Source organism: Colletotrichum godetiae (assembly GCF_030913485.1).
Source record: "Colletotrichum godetiae strain CBS 193.32 chromosome Unknown BDP55scaffold_5, whole genome shotgun sequence".
Taxonomy (NCBI): domain Eukaryota; kingdom Fungi; phylum Ascomycota; class Sordariomycetes; order Glomerellales; family Glomerellaceae; genus Colletotrichum; species Colletotrichum godetiae.
In genome coordinates, this window is record NW_026851253.1 from 189,158 (window position 1) to 208,136 (window position 18,979).

An 18,979-nucleotide genomic window follows, 5' to 3' on the forward strand; every position below is an offset into this window, starting at 1 on the left:
TTCTTCCCTTTCTTTTTGTTCTTTCCTGGACAGGATTATATACCCACGGTCGCTTTACTTGTCTTTTTGGGTTTTTAGGTGTAGGTTGAGTTATATAGTCTGGTTACTTGAAGCTTAGGCGACGCTTGAGTAGGGAGAGGATATATACGCAATAAATTTTGCTTGTACGAGATCTGTGGTCATTGTTGTCATCTGCCCATGAGCGTGAGAGAGCTCTCGAAGGGTTCCCTACAAGAATAGAAATAAGACATGCGACATGGTCCATCTTGGAGTTTACAGACAAGCTGTAAAGATCCCTAGTGATGGTCTCGAAAGCATAATAACAAGCCGGCGATGACAAACCACCATAAGCTGTGATCGAGCTCTGATGCCGAAGTGATGCGAAGGCCCTGTGAAGTTAACACCTTACCATGCTATGATCCAATGTAAGATAAGAAACACCTCCAAGTGCAGCTTCCACATCCACAAAAGCCCACGCACCTCCTCTCCTCAAAACCATTTCCAAACCTCGATCCAAAACACCATCGCCAACACCCAATGTACATGTCTCAAAATACTTCACCAAATTCAATTAAATTCGCCAAAACAACACAAACCAAATTCAAACACCAAAATTACAAATACCTAGCAGAAAAAATTGCGTAAAAGTTCGGATACAGTTGACCATGCGAAATGTCGACACCCGGGGTTGAACCCGCGACGCCGGCAATCGATGGATTGACCGTGTCGTATGAAACCCCACACCCCCCCGAAGGGAAATTTTGCTATCGTGTTTAATCACTCGATCAGTGGCCCAGGGCGTCTCCTGGGATTCGAGAGGGAATGGGGAATAGGGGGTGTTAAACGGTAGTGAGGGTGGAGTGTGGGTGTGTGACCCGGGGGGGGGGGGGGGGGGGGGGGGGAAACGGGATGAAAGGGTTTGGTGAATGTGAGGCTTGAAGGGGTTTGTTGTCCTGAGACTACAGTCACAATGAGAGAAGGATGTTTTATGGGAGGAAATCAGTCATAAAGATGAATAAACGGCCAAACCCGTGAAACTGTGTTCCAACGGCCTCGCATTATGAGAGTCAAACACGGCCACAAGAGACCATACCAAGATAATACAACAATTGGAGAATTTTCTGCACCTTTTACTTCACGTAGCTAGTCGTTTTGTAAGAAGAAACCCACGGAACCGGGTCGTGTTGATATATCTGCCCAACCATCCATGTTCTGACGTGCCTCCTTCTCCTTTACATGGGAGATGGATTACAAGCCCACTCCTTTCAAAACCCTGTTCAGAGTGTCTTGGTAAGAAACCCCATGGCATTGGCCATGGAAACCCCATTTCTACCTGGGTGCTTGCTTGAGAATTATTTTAGAAAACGCAGACGTTCATCCAGCTTACCTTATCATTTGATTTATCCCTGTGATACCACCAAGCACCTGTATATGATACCGTAAATGACGCTTCCTCGTCAATGTCCTCGGAAATCCTCCGGAGGGGGAAAAACCACCCGTTGACATTGTATGCTTCCATAGCTTTACTTTGAGAGCTGATGCGTACCATTGAACGGAAATAGAGTCACTGAGAAGCAACCGGAAGTGAACGCTCATAGGTGCCCCTTCTGGATTAGAGCTTAAACAAGGAGAGTAACGGACAAGGCGTTTTCTGAATCATGCCTGCTACGATCAGGATGGAAGGCTCCGAGAGGCATCACCGTGACTTGTAGTCAGCCAGAGGTACGTTGAGATGTGTCTGGTGGAGGCAGTCAGTCAGTTACTTCCATGATCCGATACCGAAGCCATGTAAGTGAGCTGTTACAAGGTGAGCACAATGGTGGGCAGCAATGGACTCTAGGCAGGCAATGGTTGAGAGAGCAACCCATGCATGTTCCAGTCTCATCTAGGATCATGACATGCATATATGAATGCTGACCATGGTATTTGTTTGAAATTTTGTTTGATTTTTTTTTGTATGTGGCTTTTCTACTCGACTTCCTCTGCATTTTTATCATTTTTGCCATGCCGTGTTTTCAACCAGCCACTACTTCCTCATGAAACCATAGTACTCATCCCGGTGCGTGCTCAATAACTTCATCCTACGTAACCCATTTTACGTTGCCTAGCTCCAGACACATACGCACCGTGCCACCGCCAATCCCTCTTCACCTCTTCACCTCAACACCCAAGACTCATGACTGGTTAGGCATCGACACATCAGCCTTTTGCGAAATCGCATCGGCAGACGCCCAGAACGACGTGACCGTCTTCTGCTGCGTCAAAAAGGAGATACCGGGACGTCCGTAAAACGTATTGGCACCGCCCGCGGCAACACTCTTCTTGTTGCCGGTGAAGGAGAACATGGGCAGAGGGACGGGGATGGGCACGTTGATACCGACCTGGCCGGCCTCAATGTTGCGGCGGAAGGCCTCGGCCGTGGCGCCGGAGCGGGTGAAGATAGCCGTGCCATTGCCGTACTCGTTCTTGTTGATCAGCGCGACGGCGTCGTCGAGCGTCGCGACGTTGAGGCACACCAGGACGGGACCGAAAATCTCCTCCGTGTAGCACTTCATCTCGGGTGTCACGTTTGTGATGATGGTGGGCGCGACCCAGTTGCCGTTGGGGTATTTGGCGGGCTTGTATCCGCGGCCGTCGAGGAGGATGGTGGCGCCCTCGTCCTCGGCGCTCTGGATCAGGCTTTCAATGCGCTGCTTGCTCTGCGGGGAGATGACGGGGCCGAGGTCGGCGCCGGCCTCGAAGCCGCCGTCGACCTTGAGCTTCTTGGCCAGCTCGGCCAGCTCGGGGAGCCACTCCTTTGTCTCGCCGACGAGGACGAGGGTGCTGAGGGCCATGCAGCGCTGGCCGGCGGCACCAAAGGCCGCGCCGACGACGCTGTTGAGGAAGTGGTTCTTGTTGCAGTCCGGTAGGACGGCGGCGTGGTTCTTGGCGCCGAGGTTGGCTTGGACACGCTTGCCATGGGCGGAGCCCTTGTTGAAGATGTACTCGCCGGCCTTGTTGCCGCCGACGAAGCTGACGGCCTTGATGACGGGGTCCTCGAGGATGAAGTCGACCGTCTTGTGGGCGCCGTGGACGACGTTGACAACGCCCTCGGGGAAGCCGGCCTTTTGGACGAGCTCGGCGAGGATCATGGCCGCGCCGGGGTCACGCTCCGAGGGCTTCAGGATGAGGGTGTTGCCGGTGACGGTCGCGATGGGGATGCACCAAAGGGGAATCATGGCGGGGAAGTCTAGACCCTTGTTAGCTTCAATCCTTTCTCCTTCGTCTTTCCAACAAAGAAAACCATATCGGGTTCACTTACTAAAGGGGCAGATGGCAGACACGACACCCAATGGCTCGCGGTAGCTTCTCGTCTCCATGTCCTTGGCCACCTCCAACACCTCGCCCTTCAAGAGCTCAGGCGCGCCGCAGGCAGCCTCGGCAACCTGCAGACCACGGAGGACATCGCCCCTGGCATCAGCAAACGTCTTGCCCTGCTCGAGGGTGATGCTCGCCGCCAGACGGTCCCAGTTCTCGCGGATGAGGGCGACGAACTTGAACATGATCTGCTGGCGGGCAAGCACGCTCATGGCGCGCCACTTGGGGAAGGCCTTCTCAGCAGAGTCAACGGCGGACTGCAGCTCCTCGGTGGTCATCTGCGGCACGCGGGTGACGAGGTTGTTGGTGGCCGGGTCGTGAAGGTCGATGAAGTCGGTCGCGGCCGAGGTCATGAACTTGTTGTCTAGGAAGAAGGGGGTATCTTCTGGCTTGGCAATCTTCTCGTGGGTGTTGGGGTAGGACTCGGCGGTCGAGTCCAGGGCGGCATTGAGGTGCTTCGCCGTGGCGTGTATCCTCCTCGCCGCGACGGCGGAGGTGGGCGAGCCGGAGGAGGCCATGATGGTAGGCTTTGAGAAGAGGAGGGATGATCGGGTGAGAGATGCTCTAGAGGTTCGGCCAGCACCGGTAGTAATGCTTCGAGTAAATGCTCGACGCATTGTGAAAGAAGAGGGAAAAGCGAGAAGAGGGGAGAAGAGGACGAGGGGGGTATGGGAGAGAGGTCTCTGACGAGAGCCAACGATTGGGTAAACTAGAAACAGATAGTGCTACACACTGCGAGAACAACAAAGTGTCCGTTCCGTCGTCTTGGATCGTTCGTCTCAAGCCAATTGCCAGCCACTTCTTTCACAGGAGACGCGGGAACCGGAGTCGAGCGACATCGTAGTCCCTTATAAAGTCCCAGGGAACTCGGCGAGCTCCCAGAGTGTGGGGAAAGGTTGGGGTGGGGTAAGATAACGCTGCCGTGGCTGCCACTGAATCCCTGCCCAGTTTCCCCCAAAGCTCCCAGTTGGCTCCTCCAGCCGAAGCCGGCCCCAATGCCGCCTTATGCCGAGAGGGAGCCGTGCTTTTGGTGCAACAAGCGTCAGGTGGGCGCTCTCCGCCGGCGTAAACGGCGTAAACAGCGTATCATCTTATGCGGCGGAGAAGCGGCTGGTGGATCTGAGACCTTCATAGCGGAACACCGGGGGGGGCCACATTTGACCGCGGAGCTGATTACCTTATCTTGAGATGATGGGATGGACCCGGACACAATGACATTTCGTTTTGACGTCTCACTTCGCATCACATCACGTTCAGAATCCGATATCGCTTTTTGATCAAATCCCATGGTTTTTTTTTTGTAGCTAGAATACACCTACGCCATGCTCTCTGTCTGTCCCTCGATGACCAAAAACAGGCATAGAATGAGGGAGTTAAACTGAAAAAAGCAGCATCCATGTTCCTCTTCGGTTCCTGATATCACCCTTGTGCCATCTTAAAAGCACGATACTTTTAGGCCGCTGGCCTTCTCCCGCCGACGATATCAAAGAGAAAGCAAACTAATTCACAATTCCATCGCAAGAACCATTCTCATCTAAGACGAGCTGCGGGTGTTGCGCTTGGTAGCGTCCTTCGCGACGTCGGCGCCAGAGGCGACAGCCTTAGCGGCCTTGTCCTTGACCTCCTTAGCCTTGTCCTTGGCATCAGCCGCGGCCTTCTGGGCAGCGGGAGGAGCACCACCGGAGCTGGCAATGCCGACAATGATGGCAATGAGAGTAACGAGAAGGGCACCGATACCGCCAGCAACCTCGGGGACGAACTTGACGGCCTGGATGGGGTCCTTCTGGGCAATGGTGATGAAGAGATCAAGCTTCTCCTTGATAAAGTGAACGGGGTCGTCAAGGAACTTGAGGTCGTTGGGGGACTTGGGCTTCTCGGCTTCCTTGGGCTTGTCGGCAAGCTCAGCGAGCTGCTCAATGGGGTGCTTCTCCTTGAAGGACTCCTCAGCAAGCTTGGCGGCATCCTCAACGGAGTGGCCAATGTAGATGTTGTCGAAGAGGATGTCGTTCTGCATGGTCCAGATCTCGAAGCCAATCTGTTGATTCATTCGTTAGCAGTCGAAGAGACACGCGCACATCATCGGGAATACTTACAGCGCCCATGGGCTCGAAGTTGGCGGGGGTCTTGTCCTCGAAGTAGTCGGGGTTCTTGATCTTGCGGGGAGCCCAGACACCCTTGTAGGCGGGGTTGTCAATGTAGGGAGCGGTCCACTTGCCCTTGTAATCGGGGTTCTTCTTCATGGGCTTGGTCCAGGGGCCACAGCCAGAAGCCTCAGTGCACTTGGGGTTGGGAACGGTAGGTGCGACCCAGTCACCATCCTCCTCATCGTCCCAGTCCTCAGGCTTCTGGGCCTCGGGGTCAGGGATGGTCTGGGCCTCATCCTCGAGCCAGTCCTCGGGCTTGGTGGCCTCCTCGTCGACAATCTCGTAAGGGGCGTCCTCATCCCAGTCCTCGGGCTTCTTGGCCTCGGGGTCGGCGATACGGGCCTCATCAACCCAGTCCTCAGGCTTGGAGTCCTTGGCGTCGTCAATCTCCTTCTCAGGGTTGACGGCGGGGGAGAAGTCCTCAAGAAGGGAGCCGGTCTTGACCTGCTCGCCGTTCTGCTGGATGATGAAAGTGTTGTTGGGGTGAACAATGAGAGTGTAGAGCTCGGTGGTCTTGACAATGCGAGCGGTGGGGGGAGAGGTAAGGTGCTTCTCCTCGTAGTCACCAGTCTTGGGGTTCTTGTGGTTGAAGATGAAGTGAACCTTGTTGGTGTGGCCGCACTTATCGGGACCGAACATGATCACATAGGGAGTGGCGTTCGAGAACTCCTCGGAGTGAAGAGCCTTGTTCTCACGGAGAAGCTTGAGGTAGGCACCACCGCACTCAAGACCGTCTGAGAAGGAACGATTGTCAGCATTCTATCATGAGGCTGTAGTATGGGCGCAGGGACCGGAAACTTACTCTGAAGCTTGACTTCATACTGAACAACGAGGGTCTTGCCCTTGTTGTCAATCTTCTTAGGGAACTTTGCCGAGATGGCGTGGTGAGCGGCGGGGTTCTTGACAACAAGACCCTTGTCGCCCTCCATGCCCTTGTAGACAGTAGGCTCCTCAACAGACCACTCGCCAACGTAGGCCCATTCCTCGTCATCCTTGGAGTCCTTCTTGGCGTGAGAAGGGCTCCAGCGGGTCTCCCAGTCGTCGGTGAACTGCTCCAAGAAAGGAGCCTTCAGGGTAGTGGGCTGTAGAATAAAGAAAACTGTGGTCAGATAATTGCTTATTTCATGGCCGATAGAGCAGGTGCGGAGAAGCTCCAAAGAGTGTCCCAGCTCGTTCCCCTTGTGCATTGAGCTCATGCGGTAGGCATGAGATTGCAGCGAATGGACAGTGAGGGGGTGGTTCACTCGGAGCAACAAAGAAAGCCATTGGCAAGGAGAAGAGGAGAGCTTACCGTGAAGGTGGACAGCTGGGGAGTGACCGAGGTAGAGGACTCAGCGGCAGTGGAGGTCTTATCCTCACTGAGGACCTTCTGAGCATCGTCGGCGTAGGCGCCAGCGAACAAGGCCGCGGCGGACAACGCAGCAGCGTTGAACTTCATGATGGGCGAGAGTGTGGTATCGGTGTCTCGGCTTCAATCGGATTCAGGTGTATGAGGGGGTAAAGTAGCGTTAAAGCTGTTGTGTTGTAAGAGAGGGATTGTCAATTGAATGACAAAGGGGTAGAAAGGGCTCCCGACACGATGGATGGAGAGGATTGGTATTTTCGAGGAGGAATTTCCCAAGGAGAGGGAAAAGAGTTTCGGAAGGAGGAATGGGGCGAGGAAGACGACGGATTTATCAGTCCGTGAGGCAGGCACGCGCAAGCGGGTTGTGCTCAACGTGTCCTTTTTTTGCGGTAAAGGTCCCCAGCAAAACCTCAGCGACCAGAAGCAGCACCCAAAAAAGGCCAGGTAGGGGAGAGCTCACTAAGGTGTGGCCCGTCGGGGTAAGGTTCGGCAAGCCAGAGATTCTGAGCCAATCAAACTGACAGAAAATTGGAGATTTTTCGGGGGGACCAGCAGCGAGAGCAGTTGCCGTAGCATGCGTCTGCTACCTAGCTTCAGGGGTCGTCGGGGTAGCACGCCGCTGCGCACCACAGCCCGGTGTAGCCAATGCAAAGCCGCCGCGGTACCTTTTTACAGTGGGCTTCCTTTTGCTGACAATGACATGCGGGCTGCGGACTGTGGCTAGGAAAGTGCGGGGGCCCTTGGCGAGGGAACGGTATCCACCGGTTCTAACAGTGAAGGGAAGGAGGGGATATTCATGCTGTTTCGACGAGCTTCCAAAGTCTCAATTGCTGATCCCGGTTGATGGACTGAGCTCTTCCGACCTTAACTCGGTTTGCTGTCTGGCGCGAGGTGGTGGAAGGAAAACAGCCGTTGGGTCATTGCTCACAGGAACATGCATTCTACAATGTATTGCGATTCAATCGAGGCTAGCATCTGAGGTTAACGGCTGATCCCGAGATGTCTCGAGATTGACTGCATCAGTGCCACGCCGTTGAAGTTGCCCTTGCCATTCATTGCTTTAGTGATACTATATACAGTATCCCGTAGGTAGACCAGGACAGCAATACCACTCATTGGGTGCGCATTGAGCAGACAAGACTGCGAAATGCACAGATATACCTCGGTCCAAGCCAATCGTCTGATTGACACTCGTACAAAGCGATCTCGGCTGAGTTTCACTGGCTCCATTGATCGAAAGACGTCCGTTTCGGGCAGGCGGGTTTGCTGATTTAATATGACAGGAGTCAGGCTTGTAATTTGTCCTAATATCTCACGAAAGCTTCTGGGTAGGCGGTCCCCACTCGACGGGATAAATAGAAACATGGGCGTTCGACCATCATCGAAAAAGGCTAGGTGTCCTCTTTCTCCCCTCGCATCACCTGCAGGACGCCTAATCAGCCTCAACCAGCGACCAGACTAGCTGCCGATTCTTCACCAGTTTGTCTCATCATCTCTTCTAGCACCACCTGCTGGTACCCGTCTCCTTTTCCTTTTTTTGCCAATCCGTGTACCCGTATCCGTAACTATGTGGCTTTGCAGTCAACTCTCGCCGTCGCATTTACCAGCTATGACCTGGAGCTTGAGAAGCGCCCATTTGTAATTGGGGCTGTCGATGGACCCGAGTTGAGAGAGAGCTGCGAGATGGCGCTGATTGACCAATCGCAAGAGCTTCTTGTCACTGTCTTGTAAGGGTAACTCGAGTCCTTGGAGTGGAGGAGCGTTCTGTGCCTTTGCGTGCTTGCCATGTGGAGAATCCGACAACTACCACTGGCTCAGCTTTAACCTCAGCCTCATGCTCGTGTGGCTGGTGAGAAAATTTCCCGACTCCTGTGACTGAGAAACTTGGTTTTACTGAGTGAATACATCGCTTCGTGAGCTCTGAAATTCCAGGATACTCGAGACGTATCCCTGTTTTTCAAATTACGAACCCTCGTGTTCTTCACTACCGTCTACATGTGCTTGCGGGAGCCATATCAAGGATAACACAGTCTCGGACTTCGACAAACCCCCGTTCACTACCCATCTTTACCCCGCGAAACTCATCTCAGAAGCCAGCCCACCATGGCGTCCACAACTGAGATTGAGAACCCCGACCAGCTCGTCACCTCAAAGGACCCGAACCACCCTGCGAATCTCATTCCCTCCCTATGCGCAAAGTTCTGGACACTAGGCTGGGTCACCGGCACCGGCGGTGGCTGCTCCATCCGAGATGAGTAAGTCTATACATCTCATAATTGCATTTCTAACAATGGGCTGTGTTTGCCCACAGCAAAAGCTATCGAGCACCTCACTTGAATAACCACATTTGCTTCCTCATTTCTCATGCGAAGAAGGCAAACACCCTCTTTCCCCCCCCTTCGCTCACAAACTTCACCTCCCACACGCTGTGAACAAAAACACAGGAAGAAAACCATGACTCTCACTTACACCCTCTCAGCGACCTCGTCTACCTCGCCCCCTCAGGCGTCCAAAAAGAACTCATGAAGCCCCAGGACATCTATGTCCTCTCCCTCGCAGCGCAAGAAGCATCCCTCAAGAATCGCGTCTACCTCCGCTCCCCGCCCGCCTACAAGCCCTCCCAGTGCACCCCTCTCTTCCTCGCCGCCTTCACCCGCCGCGGCGCCGGCTGCTGCATCCACACGCACTCCCATTGGGCCGTCCTCGTCACCCTGATCCTCGAGAGCCAGGGCCGTACCGCTGCCGGCAACGACAAGCTGTTCGAGATCAACAATATCGAACAGATCAAGGGCTTCGGAAAGGGGTTCCAGAAGCAAGGGAACCTCGGGTACCACGATACCCTCCGGATTCCCGTCATCGAGAACACGGCTCACGAGGAGGACCTGACCGAGTTCCTGGAGGAGGCCATGGATAAGTACCCTGACACCTACGCCGTGCTGGTGCGGAGGCACGGCGTCTATGTTTGGGGGGATAACGTCCACAAGGCCAAGACGCAGTGCGAGAGGTGAGTTCGAAGTTCGAGTTTCAGTCTCTCCGCGAGAGAGATTATGATGTTTCTCCTCGTTGCAGAAGAAAAGGTGGCGGGCGATACCCCTACCCGCTCTTTCCATCTTGGAAACATTCCTCTTCCCCCCCATCCCCATCCCTTGTTCCTGATTTTCCCTCATACCTATCGTCTGTCTCACAGAGAAAAGCGTGGAGATATGCTAACGAGAACGTTGCGCAGCCTGGACTACCTCTTCCAATTGGCCGTTGAGATGAAACAGTTGGGCGTCCCCTGGATCAGCGACATTCCAGTGACTGTTCCGACCAGGTCCTGAAAGAAGATTAGCCGAAGAAATCGGATCTTATGACGAAGGCAAGTGGGTGACAGAATGGGATGCCGCTCAATACCCTCCCTATCACTCTTTCTACTATTCCTGTTACCACTATCATTCTTATTATTCCTATTATTATCATTACTATCACTGTCATTGTATCTATGTTATACTTCCTGAGATGTATTCTATGTAGGACATTTCAAAGATAGAAAGTGATAATGATAATAATAATGACAATAGTAGATAAATTAACGATGGGAAGGATAGAAATAGAGCTAGGCACTTCGTGTTGGGCGGCAATCCATTGTGTCGCCCACTTGGAAGAGTCTTGTGACGTCCCTATGTGGAACAATGTAATAGGGCTAACTCACTCGTGTGCGAAACCAACCCCGATACGTGAGAAAGCAAATCGCATTGCGCAATGGAACAGATTTTGCTGTAAAAAGTCAGCGCCACCGACATGTTAAACCTACGCTCTACTCGATCCTTGCACCCGCATGTCATACAGAAGGACACGAGGTTGAAGCGCACACGGAGTATGAGGAAGATAGTGTGATATTGAAGATTGGCAGACGTGGGTGTCCGCTAGTACATTAACACGTATCCTTGTAATCTGCCTATTAAATCATTGACCACATATATAGCAATCATCTCCCAAATGGTATATACCTCTCTCTGTGAATCCATACATTCGTTCAACCCATCCTCTCATCCCCCTTTTATGTTCATCATCCAAATAGCCAATGTACTTAGATGAGGAGAGCAGCGCCGATGAGACCGACAATACCGAAGGAAGCAGAGCCAGCAAGAGCGGGAGCAGCGTTGGCGGTAGATGATGAGCTGGAGGCAGCCTCGGTGCCGGAGGCAGCAGATGAACCGGAAGCGCGGGTAGCAGTGCCGGTGGCGGAGCCAGTGGCGGCGGAACCGGTAGCGGTGGCAGCAGTCGCGCTGCCGCTTGAGCCAGAGCCGGATCCCGCGGTGGCGGCGGGAGTAGAGCCGCTGCTGAAGTAGTTCTCGGCAATACACTTTTGGGAGCAAGCCGCGTAGGCATTTGTTTGAGCTTCGCTGCCGTCACCTTGAGGGCACTTGGCGACGCAGGCGGTGGTCTTGTTGACCTGGTCCTCGTTGGGGTTGGGGACCTGTGAGCACGACGTGTTAGTCCTTTCTTGCAAATTCTTCAGGCGGACACTGTCTTTGGGTTCCTAAACGTACAGAGATACACTTGGCCTGGCAGCTGACGTCGGTGGCGGGGCAGCCAGACAAGCACTTCTCGATGACAGCCTGGGCGGAGGAGGCAGCGGAAGCGGCGGTGCTGGTGGTAGACTGGGCGGCGGCCAGGACGGCGAAAGCGCCGGTAACGATGATGGAGGTGAAACGCATCTTGACTGGTGGTTGGTCTGTGGTGTTACACGGGTGTATTAAGAATAGTGTAAGTTGTTGATATTCGGGCACAAACAGCGAATGTAGGCGTTTTGAAACAAGTGATCGAGCAACGAGTGTATGGCAGAGGCTGGAGAAGGAGGGAGGAAAGGAAGGGAGACCAGGAACAGAGTGGATGGACTGGAGGTGGGTTTAATAGTGTGTGGTGTTCCTCGCGAAAACCCATCTCTGGATCCAATGTCGACCTTTTCCCGCTCGGGGTAACAAGCCAAGGCGCGCCCCCAGGTGCCATGCTATGATTAGCCTTGGTAGTGTGGTCTCTTCCCTGCGCTGCCCACCCACCCCCTTCACCTCTTCAGCTGCAAAGTTGTGTGGCCCATTGATCTTCTTCGTGTGTCGATGGGCCGGGAACACGCTTGTGTCTGCACGCAACTTGCAAGGGCGGATTCTGGGGTGGGTAGACAGGGTGTGGGCTCAACGAGGACGTGGAAAGTTTTACTGCGTAGGTATTAGCAAGAGACGACAACCAAGAGAGCAGAGTAGTACATACGGAGCAGCACCATGTACTAGGAGCCAAGCCGGCCAAAAAGACCTGATTCTCCTCTCGGATTGAGCTTGTGACTTGTGACTCGACTCATAGCCGGTTGCCCCCGTCCCTTGTTGTTGATGTGGGCGGAAGGACTCAAAAGCCAAACATAAGCGAAAAAAAGGGGAGCCCAAAGCAAGGTTGGATGGAGGTCGACGATCGAATTGGATCGCGCCGCGTCTGGGGAAAGATTGGGACTTGCGCCATGGACTGAAGTCAGGACGTGACCTAAGGCAGGTACGTACTGCATATAGCCTTAAGGTTAGGCACATGGAGCCTTTTCGAGGTAAGGCAGGAACCTAAGGTACAGAGTACGGAGTACAACAGCCTCTGGGAAGGAGGTGAGAGCCCACTCACTTCCTAGGCAGGCGTGGCAGGTTCCTTCTTCCCTCCCGTCCGCTTCGAAAGCGAAAGCAAGAGCGAGAAAATACTCCCGGGGCAGGAACGAGGTGCAGACCATGCCTGCCAAAGTGGGCCCGGGCCAACTGTTTAATCCCAATTTTAAAATTGCACTTTGACTTTTTGCTCTCTCCCTCTCCCAGCATTGCCAGGGCCTCTTCGAATCTCCTCTCATTGTTTGCAGCGGGAGCCAATTGTCAGCTCTCTCGTCCCTTGCAATGTCTCCATCCAGAGGACTTGCCGGGTCCTAGGCCAGCGAGGTATTACATCAGTGTGGAGGGCCGTTGGTCTGGTGGTCTGTTCGTATTTCCCTCTGCATTTCGTTGAGGCCCTCGATCGAACCTCGCCACGGCTTTAGCCTCCGTCCACCACCAATCCACCACTACCACGCGGATACAAGGCCCCATTTGACACATTGTGTTTAGTATTGGAGGCATTGACGCCTCAATTTGAGCCAAACTTGAGCCCTGTATCCATACATCACGCTATCGATGCAACCACGGCAATATAGCTGCAGAGGCTTGCTTGTGCCTATAAGGCAAGAGAGGCAGAAAAATGTTCAGACGGTGTTGACAGACAAGCGGCTTGGGAAACATCAGCAAAAGGAAATAAAACAACAGACGAATGTCACGGACGAACCCTCAACGACCAGCGTGACACGACCTAGGCGCGTCTCCTCGAGTAATGCAGGGATTCCTTGCAAATGGCACCGTGCCATTGGCCGAGGGCACATGCCCTTGTCTCAGGGGCCAGACGACCAGCGCTGTCGACCTGTCGACCGGACAAAGCGCTGGAGCGCCACACTCTATACCACTGCGCAAGCGCTCCATCGGGTGTACCTGGGAAGGTTGAGATGCGCTGCCGGCTAGCACCTGAACGGCCATTCCAATCCTCTAAGACGAACACTAGATGAAACGGAAGGTCGGAACCTGAGCGAATCTCAACCTGCCGCCAAGTTTTTTCTCTCTCGGCGGTGGGACGGCCAACTATGGTGAATACCGACTGAATAGTCAAGGAGCGACACCGGTGACGGGTCATGAAGATCCATCAGTCCACTGAGAATCCTCCCCCTTGTGACCTAGGTTCGTTTCGAAGCACCTCCTAGTGACGGCTCTTTACGGGATGGAATGGATATCCGTTCAAACGAGCTTATGTTCGCCGGGCTTCATTTGTGTCTACTCTATTCCCGACCGACAGCCGATCATCGTCATATGCCGTTAGCCGTCAGGTCAACCACTTACACGGGCATTCGAGGGCTGAGGCGGATGGATACACACACCAGAGAGTCAGAGACCGAATGCCGTTGCTGGCTGCAGTCAGATTGAGGACGAAACCAACAAGTCCAGAAATACATTTCGCCTCATTGGATTTCGTATGAAGCGCATTCTGCATGAATACGAGATGCCCAGCAACCACATCACTCACTAAACGATCTTTGATCTACATCCCACGGATAGTGCCACTCAACACCTCCCAACACACCAATGCCGTGCCGTAGAGCCGTTGGACTTGCGTTACGGGCCATGTCCCGCCTAGAAGGAAGCGCCGTCAGGCCTCCGCTTGTGGCGATGCACCACTTCAGTCCTTCTGACTACCGTTTGCAGTGGGCAGTTGGAGAAATTGGCAGCGAATGAGACAGCGCTATCCCTACACATTTTGTCATCGTGTGCACTCTGTTACGGGTTGTCTCGTATTATATCCGGACCTTTGAACATCTAGCACAACATCTGCCTACAGATACTCAAGTCTCTAGGGTAACATCCATCTGTTGGTAACTTGGAAATCAGTCTCACCAAAACCGAAGGCCACGGCATGTCCGACTTTGCTCCCTGTTGCTCAATCCCAGAGAACGGAAATTTCACAACGTCATGCCGTCCTCCCCCGTCCGAACACTAGACCGTTCCGGCCCTTTTCTGTGCTCCTCCCTGGCGCCCAAGTTCAATGCACTCGGGGAACGTGGCAGAGGAAAGGCGCAACCCTGCTCCTTCACCGCAGCATGTCATTGGCTACTTACACCTGGCTTTCCATGTCAAACCTCCTTTCTAGAACGGCGCTTCTCGAAATGAGCTCTCAAGTGTGCTTTTTGGGACGAACTTTTACAGCTGGGGTAAGGCTTCGAGATGCGCCAGCCAGTATGCGTAAATAATGATTACCAGATTCCTCATCGCGGCATGGCCGTCAGGTTGGAATGCCACATACCTGGCAAACAAAGAAACGCCGCCTCGCCAGGCTTGCAACGGGGGTACCGCTAGGTTTAGGCTTCTCAGCATCACATCTACTAACACGTCGCATGCTGGATTAAACGTACGAGTGCCGAAGATCAAGATCGTCCATGTGATGATATTTCTTCTTTCACCGAGACCGCTTCGGCGTTTCGCAAGAACAGCCCCTCGACATTTGGTCGTCTGACGACTTTACTCAGAGCTCGTCTCGCTGCATAATCTCTTCTTGCGCCCCTTGCTTCAGCTCGTCGCCAGGCACCTGGTCAACGATAGCCTCACCCTCTAGCGGCTCGCGTTCGTCTATCATCGTCTCCTCGCCGATCTCTGCCGGCATCTCCTCCACAATCTTACCCACCTTCTCAACCAGTGATTCGGGATCTCCACCGACCGCCGATCGTTGCGGCTCACGTCCGACTTCAATGGTAGGCAACGACTCGTCCGGCAAACCCTCGACGTCAATTCTGCCCTCGTTGACCACGACGGCCTCTGACGGGCTTCCGGATCCGGCGTACTTGACCACCGCTCCGCCGCCGCCAACGGTGAGGTTATATACCAGACGCAATGGCAGCCAAACCAGCCACCACATCGGTCCGTACAGCAACCTCCGGAACAGCAGCCACGCACCCGTCGCCATGAGCATGTAGAGCGCTGTCTGAAGGTACCACGTGTCGCTCTTGTTCGAGCGGAGCAGTGTGCCCAGCAGGTCCTTGGAACTCGCCAGCATCGTGTCGAGCGAACCGTACGAGTCGTCGAGCTGCGCCAAGGCCGCCGAGGACTCGGTCAGCGTCTGGTGCGCAAACTCGCTGCGGGCCAGCTCCGCCGCGATGAGGTCGTGCGTGCGCCGCAGCGCGCTGGTGACGTTGCCGCTGGCGCCGACCGTTTGCCTGTCCTCTTCTGTCAGGGAGCTCGTGTTGTTTGGTTGGCGGACCTGTCGGTGGTGGACGGTGTCGGACTTCTGTTGCGCGCTGAGGGACGGGGAGGACGCTTCGGAGACGGGCTGCGAGTAGGATTGGATGAGGAGTTCGCGCTCCAGGCGCTGGGCCTGGGACAGGTTGCGCCGAGCTGTGATTTGCGCCTTGCGGAAGGTGATTCGTGAACTGTGGCATTGCGTGTTAGTGACCTTGATTTCCCGCCCAAATTTCCTGAAATACTCCGTGGACTGAAGTCGAGCTTGTGGAGGGGAAACCTCACCTCTTGATCTCCTGCTTCAACCTCTCCACGCCATCCTTGAGACGAAGTTTTGTGTGCTCCACCTCGCTCCCCGGCCTGCCGTCCCTGAGATCCTCAACCTCCTCCCCGAGAAGCTCCAGCTCGTCCTCCTCTTCCCGGAGGATCTGGCTGATTTCCGAGCTCAACTCCGCGCTGACGCTGTTCTCTTCATCCGTGCCGCCGAGTGGGACCGATCCCGGCTGGAATTTGAGGTTCTGGAGCCGGTCGATGAGCTCCTTGAGCTGGGTCGTGGTCTCTTGCAGGGCCGTGAGGCGCTCCTGCAGACCTTCGAAGGACATGGCTTTTCGTTCTCCCTTTTCTCCTCTACGACTTTGCGTGTCTGGCTCGTTTGATTTGTTGTGGGTGCGATTTACCGGACTGCGTGTTCTTTGCGCGGAAATCGTAGGAGTTTGCTCGCAAAGGGGTGCTGTAAGTTGAGATGCGATGAGGTAGGGTAGGGGCGGAAAGCTGGCCTTTCGCGGTGACGAAATGTGTGGCACTGAGGGACCAAGACCCCTTTATACCGATATGCAACCTCTGCGCCACATGGTCTCCGGGCTCGGGGGGTGCGGCAAGCCACATGCGGCGGCGGCGTCCAAGCTCCCCCGTCCTCCCGAGACCCGACACGAGCCACGCGACCCAAATTTTTGGCGACAGCTTCGAAGTGTATTGTGAAGTACTTGATCGAAGTTGAACCACCTCCCGCCTAACCAGACATCACTCCCTCTTACGCTTCCGAATCCGCCTTGAAGTCCACCGCCGACGATACCATCCATTCTACGATACCTATCTCACCAAATATAGATCTATCTACGAGAAGCAATTGAGCCGCCAAAATGATTACCAAATTCATGACCGAGATCACGACAAAGTTCAACCCCTTCTCGCCGGCAGCCAAATCCGCGCGCCTCTTTCTGTCCAACATCCCGCCCACGGCGCGCTCTTCGGGAACCCTGATCAAGACTGTCTTGTTACCCCGGACATCGACGGAGCCTGCTTCGCTTTATGTCAAGTTCAGTACGTTTTACCCCCTGCTCCCCCTTCTTCTTATGCCATTCCATTGGGGGAAGCGTGATCCATAGCTAATGCTATATTGTGCAGAGGACGGCAAGGAAATCACGATTGATTGCGAAAAGATGGGCGTCAAGAACATGATTGAAGAGGTGGACAGACACTCTCGCGGTCTGCAGAAGGCTGCCGACTTGACCGATTAATCGAACGACGAGTGGAAAGGAAAGAATAGAGGGAGGGAAGCATTCTTGTATTATTATGGCATTCCTTTTAACGGACACCCGGCGTTTATTTGGGATGAGGCAACAACAGATATCCCCACGGGCTCTCGATTGAGTTATGTGAGACGGCTCAATACGTAGCATGTGTAGGAGAAAGACCAAACGAGTGATGCAGACGCTGTCAAACTATTGTATACAAAGGACTTTGAGAACAAAATCAACTCCTACAATCGAAAGCATGAACATCATGGGAAGCTCACGACTTCGCTCATAAACAACACTAACTAAAATGGCACAATGATTTACGGTACTTTAACTTTTTTGGTATTCTAGTTGACGTCTTTCGGGCCCCTCGAGCTTCGACTCCGTTTTCGACTACATCTACTAACAAAGCGACACAAAAATCATAGTCTGAGCTTTCGTTTGGCTAAAGCAATCCGCCGGTACTACCAGTTCAAGAAACACACACAAGAGAGTGGAGGAATCTCTTATGCGGAGGCACCGCTGATGAAGAACCACTTGTCGATGGAGGCGTCGATCTTTCCGGCGGGGAGCTCCTCGTGAGCGGGCAGAGGGGGAAGCTGGCCGGCGCTGATGAGAGCGGGGGACTGCTGGACGGTGGTGTTGCCGCTAAAAGACAATGATTGTTAGCAAAAAAAATGTTCCAGGGAAAAGGGTGGCTTGCTGCGCCAAGGTATTGCGTGATGAGAAACTTACGTGGAGACGCTGCCGGCCTGGGTCTTGCCGGTGATGAGTCTCTCCCAAGCCTCGGCGCACTCACGGACGACGTCCATGGCGTAGCTGGAGCATTTTGTTAGCTCAAATGACACAAATAGTCTCATGGGCTCAGTGAGATAGCCAACCTCTTGTTCTTGCACTCGCCGGTGAAGGCGAACTGGTTCTCGGGCTTTCCGTCGGGGATCTTGTAGATGCGGAACCACTCGTTGGTGGCACGGAGAAGGCCGGGCAGGTGGCGCTCGACGTCCTCGACGTCGTTGAGCTTGGGAGCGAGCGGGTCGTTCACGTCGATAACGATGACCTTCCAGTCGGTCTCCTCCTCGTCGAGCAGGGCCATGACACCGAGGACCTTGACCTGCTTGACCTGGCCAGTGTAGCCGACAAGCTCACCGATCTCGCAGACATCGAGAGGGTCGTTGTCACCCTTGGCCTTGGTCTCGGGGTGGATGGCGTTGGGGTCCTCCCAGGTCTAGAGCAAAGCGTTAGATATTGTGTTCTTGACTAGTCTGCTAATCTCTCTTCAGGGAGCATTTGTTTTCGTACCTGGGGGAAGGCACCGTAGTTCCAGAGGTAGCCCTTGTGGGGGAAGCAGTTGCGGACGTAGCGAAGCTTGCCCTTCTTGATGTCCTGCTTGATGGGGTTGAGGAGCTCCTCCTTGGAGATCTGCGGTTTGAATTGTCGGTCAGCGTCACATGTCCGTTTTGTTCGTGCTCGTTCATGTTCATGCCAGAACAACAATCATGATCACAGCACAGCAGAAGGGAGGACACGAATGCTTACCTCGAGCTTGGCGTTGGTCCAGCGGGGGATCTCAACAACCATGTTCAGGATGGTCTGCTCCTGGTTGGCGTACAGAGGAATGTCGTGGAAGGGGGAGACGGGGACGCCATCCTTCTCGATGTAGACACGGTGCTCGAGGGTGTTGGCAGCACCAACCTTGCGGAGGGAGTAAGGGGAAGCCATTGCGGGCGATTGATGATGGAAACTTGGGTCAGAGTCCTTTGAGATGGTAGAGAAATGACGGGCAATCTGCGCGGTGCGTTGGGA

At 54.1% G+C, this 18,979-nt stretch overlaps 8 protein-coding genes across 8 annotated transcripts; 3 read left to right on the top strand and 5 right to left on the bottom strand.

Annotated features, from left to right (window-relative positions):
* Positions 1 to 2,174: 2,174 nt before the first annotated feature.
* Positions 2,175 to 3,875, bottom strand: BDP55DRAFT_542728 (methylmalonate-semialdehyde dehydrogenase; the record flags this gene model as incomplete). Its single annotated transcript, XM_060568340.1, has 2 exons — positions 2,175 to 3,229; positions 3,302 to 3,875. 2 exons carry the CDS (start codon positions 3,873 to 3,875, stop codon positions 2,175 to 2,177), a joined length of 1,629 nt encoding a protein of 542 aa, XP_060434345.1.
* Positions 3,876 to 4,627: 752 nt separating this feature from the next.
* BDP55DRAFT_648005 (calreticulin family protein) lies at positions 4,628 to 7,234 on the bottom strand. Its single transcript, XM_060573823.1, has 4 exons — positions 6,793 to 7,234; positions 6,304 to 6,583; positions 5,451 to 6,235; positions 4,628 to 5,392 (listed from the first exon to the last, which is right to left on the bottom strand). The coding sequence occupies exons 1-4, from the start codon at positions 6,937 to 6,939 to the stop codon at positions 4,892 to 4,894; spliced, it is 1,713 nt and encodes a 570-aa protein (XP_060434346.1). The 5' UTR covers positions 6,940 to 7,234; the 3' UTR covers positions 4,628 to 4,891.
* A 1,557-nt stretch (positions 7,235 to 8,791) lies between these two features.
* BDP55DRAFT_302053 (methylthioribulose-1-phosphate dehydratase) lies at positions 8,792 to 10,580 on the top strand. The gene is made up of 4 exons (XM_060566631.1): positions 8,792 to 9,101; positions 9,326 to 9,850; positions 10,073 to 10,204; positions 10,407 to 10,580. Exons 1-3 carry the CDS (start codon positions 8,950 to 8,952, stop codon positions 10,164 to 10,166), a joined length of 771 nt encoding a protein of 256 aa, XP_060434347.1. The 5' UTR covers positions 8,792 to 8,949; the 3' UTR covers positions 10,167 to 10,204; positions 10,407 to 10,580.
* BDP55DRAFT_302143 (uncharacterized protein) lies at positions 10,276 to 10,712 on the top strand. The gene has a single exon (XM_060566633.1). The coding sequence runs from the start codon at positions 10,385 to 10,387 to the stop codon at positions 10,631 to 10,633; it is 249 nt and encodes an 82-aa protein (XP_060434348.1). The 5' UTR covers positions 10,276 to 10,384; the 3' UTR covers positions 10,634 to 10,712.
* BDP55DRAFT_302062 (uncharacterized protein) lies at positions 10,626 to 11,719 on the bottom strand. The gene is made up of 3 exons (XM_060566632.1): positions 11,379 to 11,719; positions 10,836 to 11,305; positions 10,626 to 10,783 (listed from the first exon to the last, which is right to left on the bottom strand). The coding sequence occupies exons 1-2, from the start codon at positions 11,544 to 11,546 to the stop codon at positions 10,916 to 10,918; spliced, it is 558 nt and encodes a 185-aa protein (XP_060434349.1). The 5' UTR covers positions 11,547 to 11,719; the 3' UTR covers positions 10,626 to 10,783; positions 10,836 to 10,915.
* Positions 11,720 to 14,949: 3,230 nt separating this feature from the next.
* Positions 14,950 to 16,261, bottom strand: BDP55DRAFT_724271 (uncharacterized protein; the record flags this gene model as incomplete). Its single annotated transcript, XM_060578872.1, has 2 exons — positions 14,950 to 15,850; positions 15,945 to 16,261. The coding sequence occupies 2 exons, from the start codon at positions 16,259 to 16,261 to the stop codon at positions 14,950 to 14,952; spliced, it is 1,218 nt and encodes a 405-aa protein (XP_060434350.1).
* A 537-nt stretch (positions 16,262 to 16,798) lies between these two features.
* On the top strand, positions 16,799 to 17,176 carry BDP55DRAFT_724272 (39S ribosomal protein L53/MRP-L53; the record flags this gene model as incomplete). The annotated part of the gene is made up of 2 exons (XM_060578873.1): positions 16,799 to 16,979; positions 17,064 to 17,176. 2 exons carry the CDS (start codon positions 16,799 to 16,801, stop codon positions 17,174 to 17,176), a joined length of 294 nt encoding a protein of 97 aa, XP_060434351.1.
* Positions 17,177 to 17,682: 506 nt separating this feature from the next.
* Positions 17,683 to 18,895, bottom strand: BDP55DRAFT_724273 (inorganic pyrophosphatase; the record flags this gene model as incomplete). Its single annotated transcript, XM_060578874.1, has 5 exons — positions 17,683 to 17,824; positions 17,912 to 17,995; positions 18,058 to 18,401; positions 18,476 to 18,595; positions 18,713 to 18,895. 5 exons carry the CDS (start codon positions 18,893 to 18,895, stop codon positions 17,683 to 17,685), a joined length of 873 nt encoding a protein of 290 aa, XP_060434352.1.
* Positions 18,896 to 18,979: the final 84 nt, after the last annotated feature.

Bases quoted from the DNA above. Each gene is read 5' to 3' on its own strand.
- BDP55DRAFT_648005 (XM_060573823.1), bottom strand. From the start codon at position 6,939: ATGAAGTTCAACGCTGCTGCGTTGTCCGCCGCGGCCTTGTTCGCTGGC. The intron at 6,584-6,792 runs GTAAGCTCTCCT...TTTATTCTACAG, and splicing joins CCCAGCTGTCCACCTTCACG to CCCACTACCCTGAAGGCTCC. The intron at 6,236-6,303 runs GTAAGTTTCCGG...GTTCCTTCTCAG, and splicing joins GTATGAAGTCAAGCTTCAGA to ACGGTCTTGAGTGCGGTGGT.
- BDP55DRAFT_302062 (XM_060566632.1), bottom strand. From the start codon at position 11,546: ATGCGTTTCACCTCCATCATCGTTACCGGCGCTTTCGCCGTCCTGGCC. The intron at 11,306-11,378 runs GTACGTTTAGGA...TCGTGCTCACAG, and splicing joins GCCAGGCCAAGTGTATCTCT to GTCCCCAACCCCAACGAGGA.
- BDP55DRAFT_302053 (XM_060566631.1), top strand. From the start codon at position 8,950: ATGGCGTCCACAACTGAGATTGAGAACCCCGACCAGCTCGTCACCTCA. The intron at 9,102-9,325 runs GTAAGTCTATAC...ACACCCTCTCAG, and splicing joins GGCTGCTCCATCCGAGATGA to CGACCTCGTCTACCTCGCCC. The intron at 9,851-10,072 runs GTGAGTTCGAAG...AACGTTGCGCAG, and splicing joins GCCAAGACGCAGTGCGAGAG to CCTGGACTACCTCTTCCAAT.
- BDP55DRAFT_302143 (XM_060566633.1), top strand. From the start codon at position 10,385: ATGATAATAATAATGACAATAGTAGATAAATTAACGATGGGAAGGATA.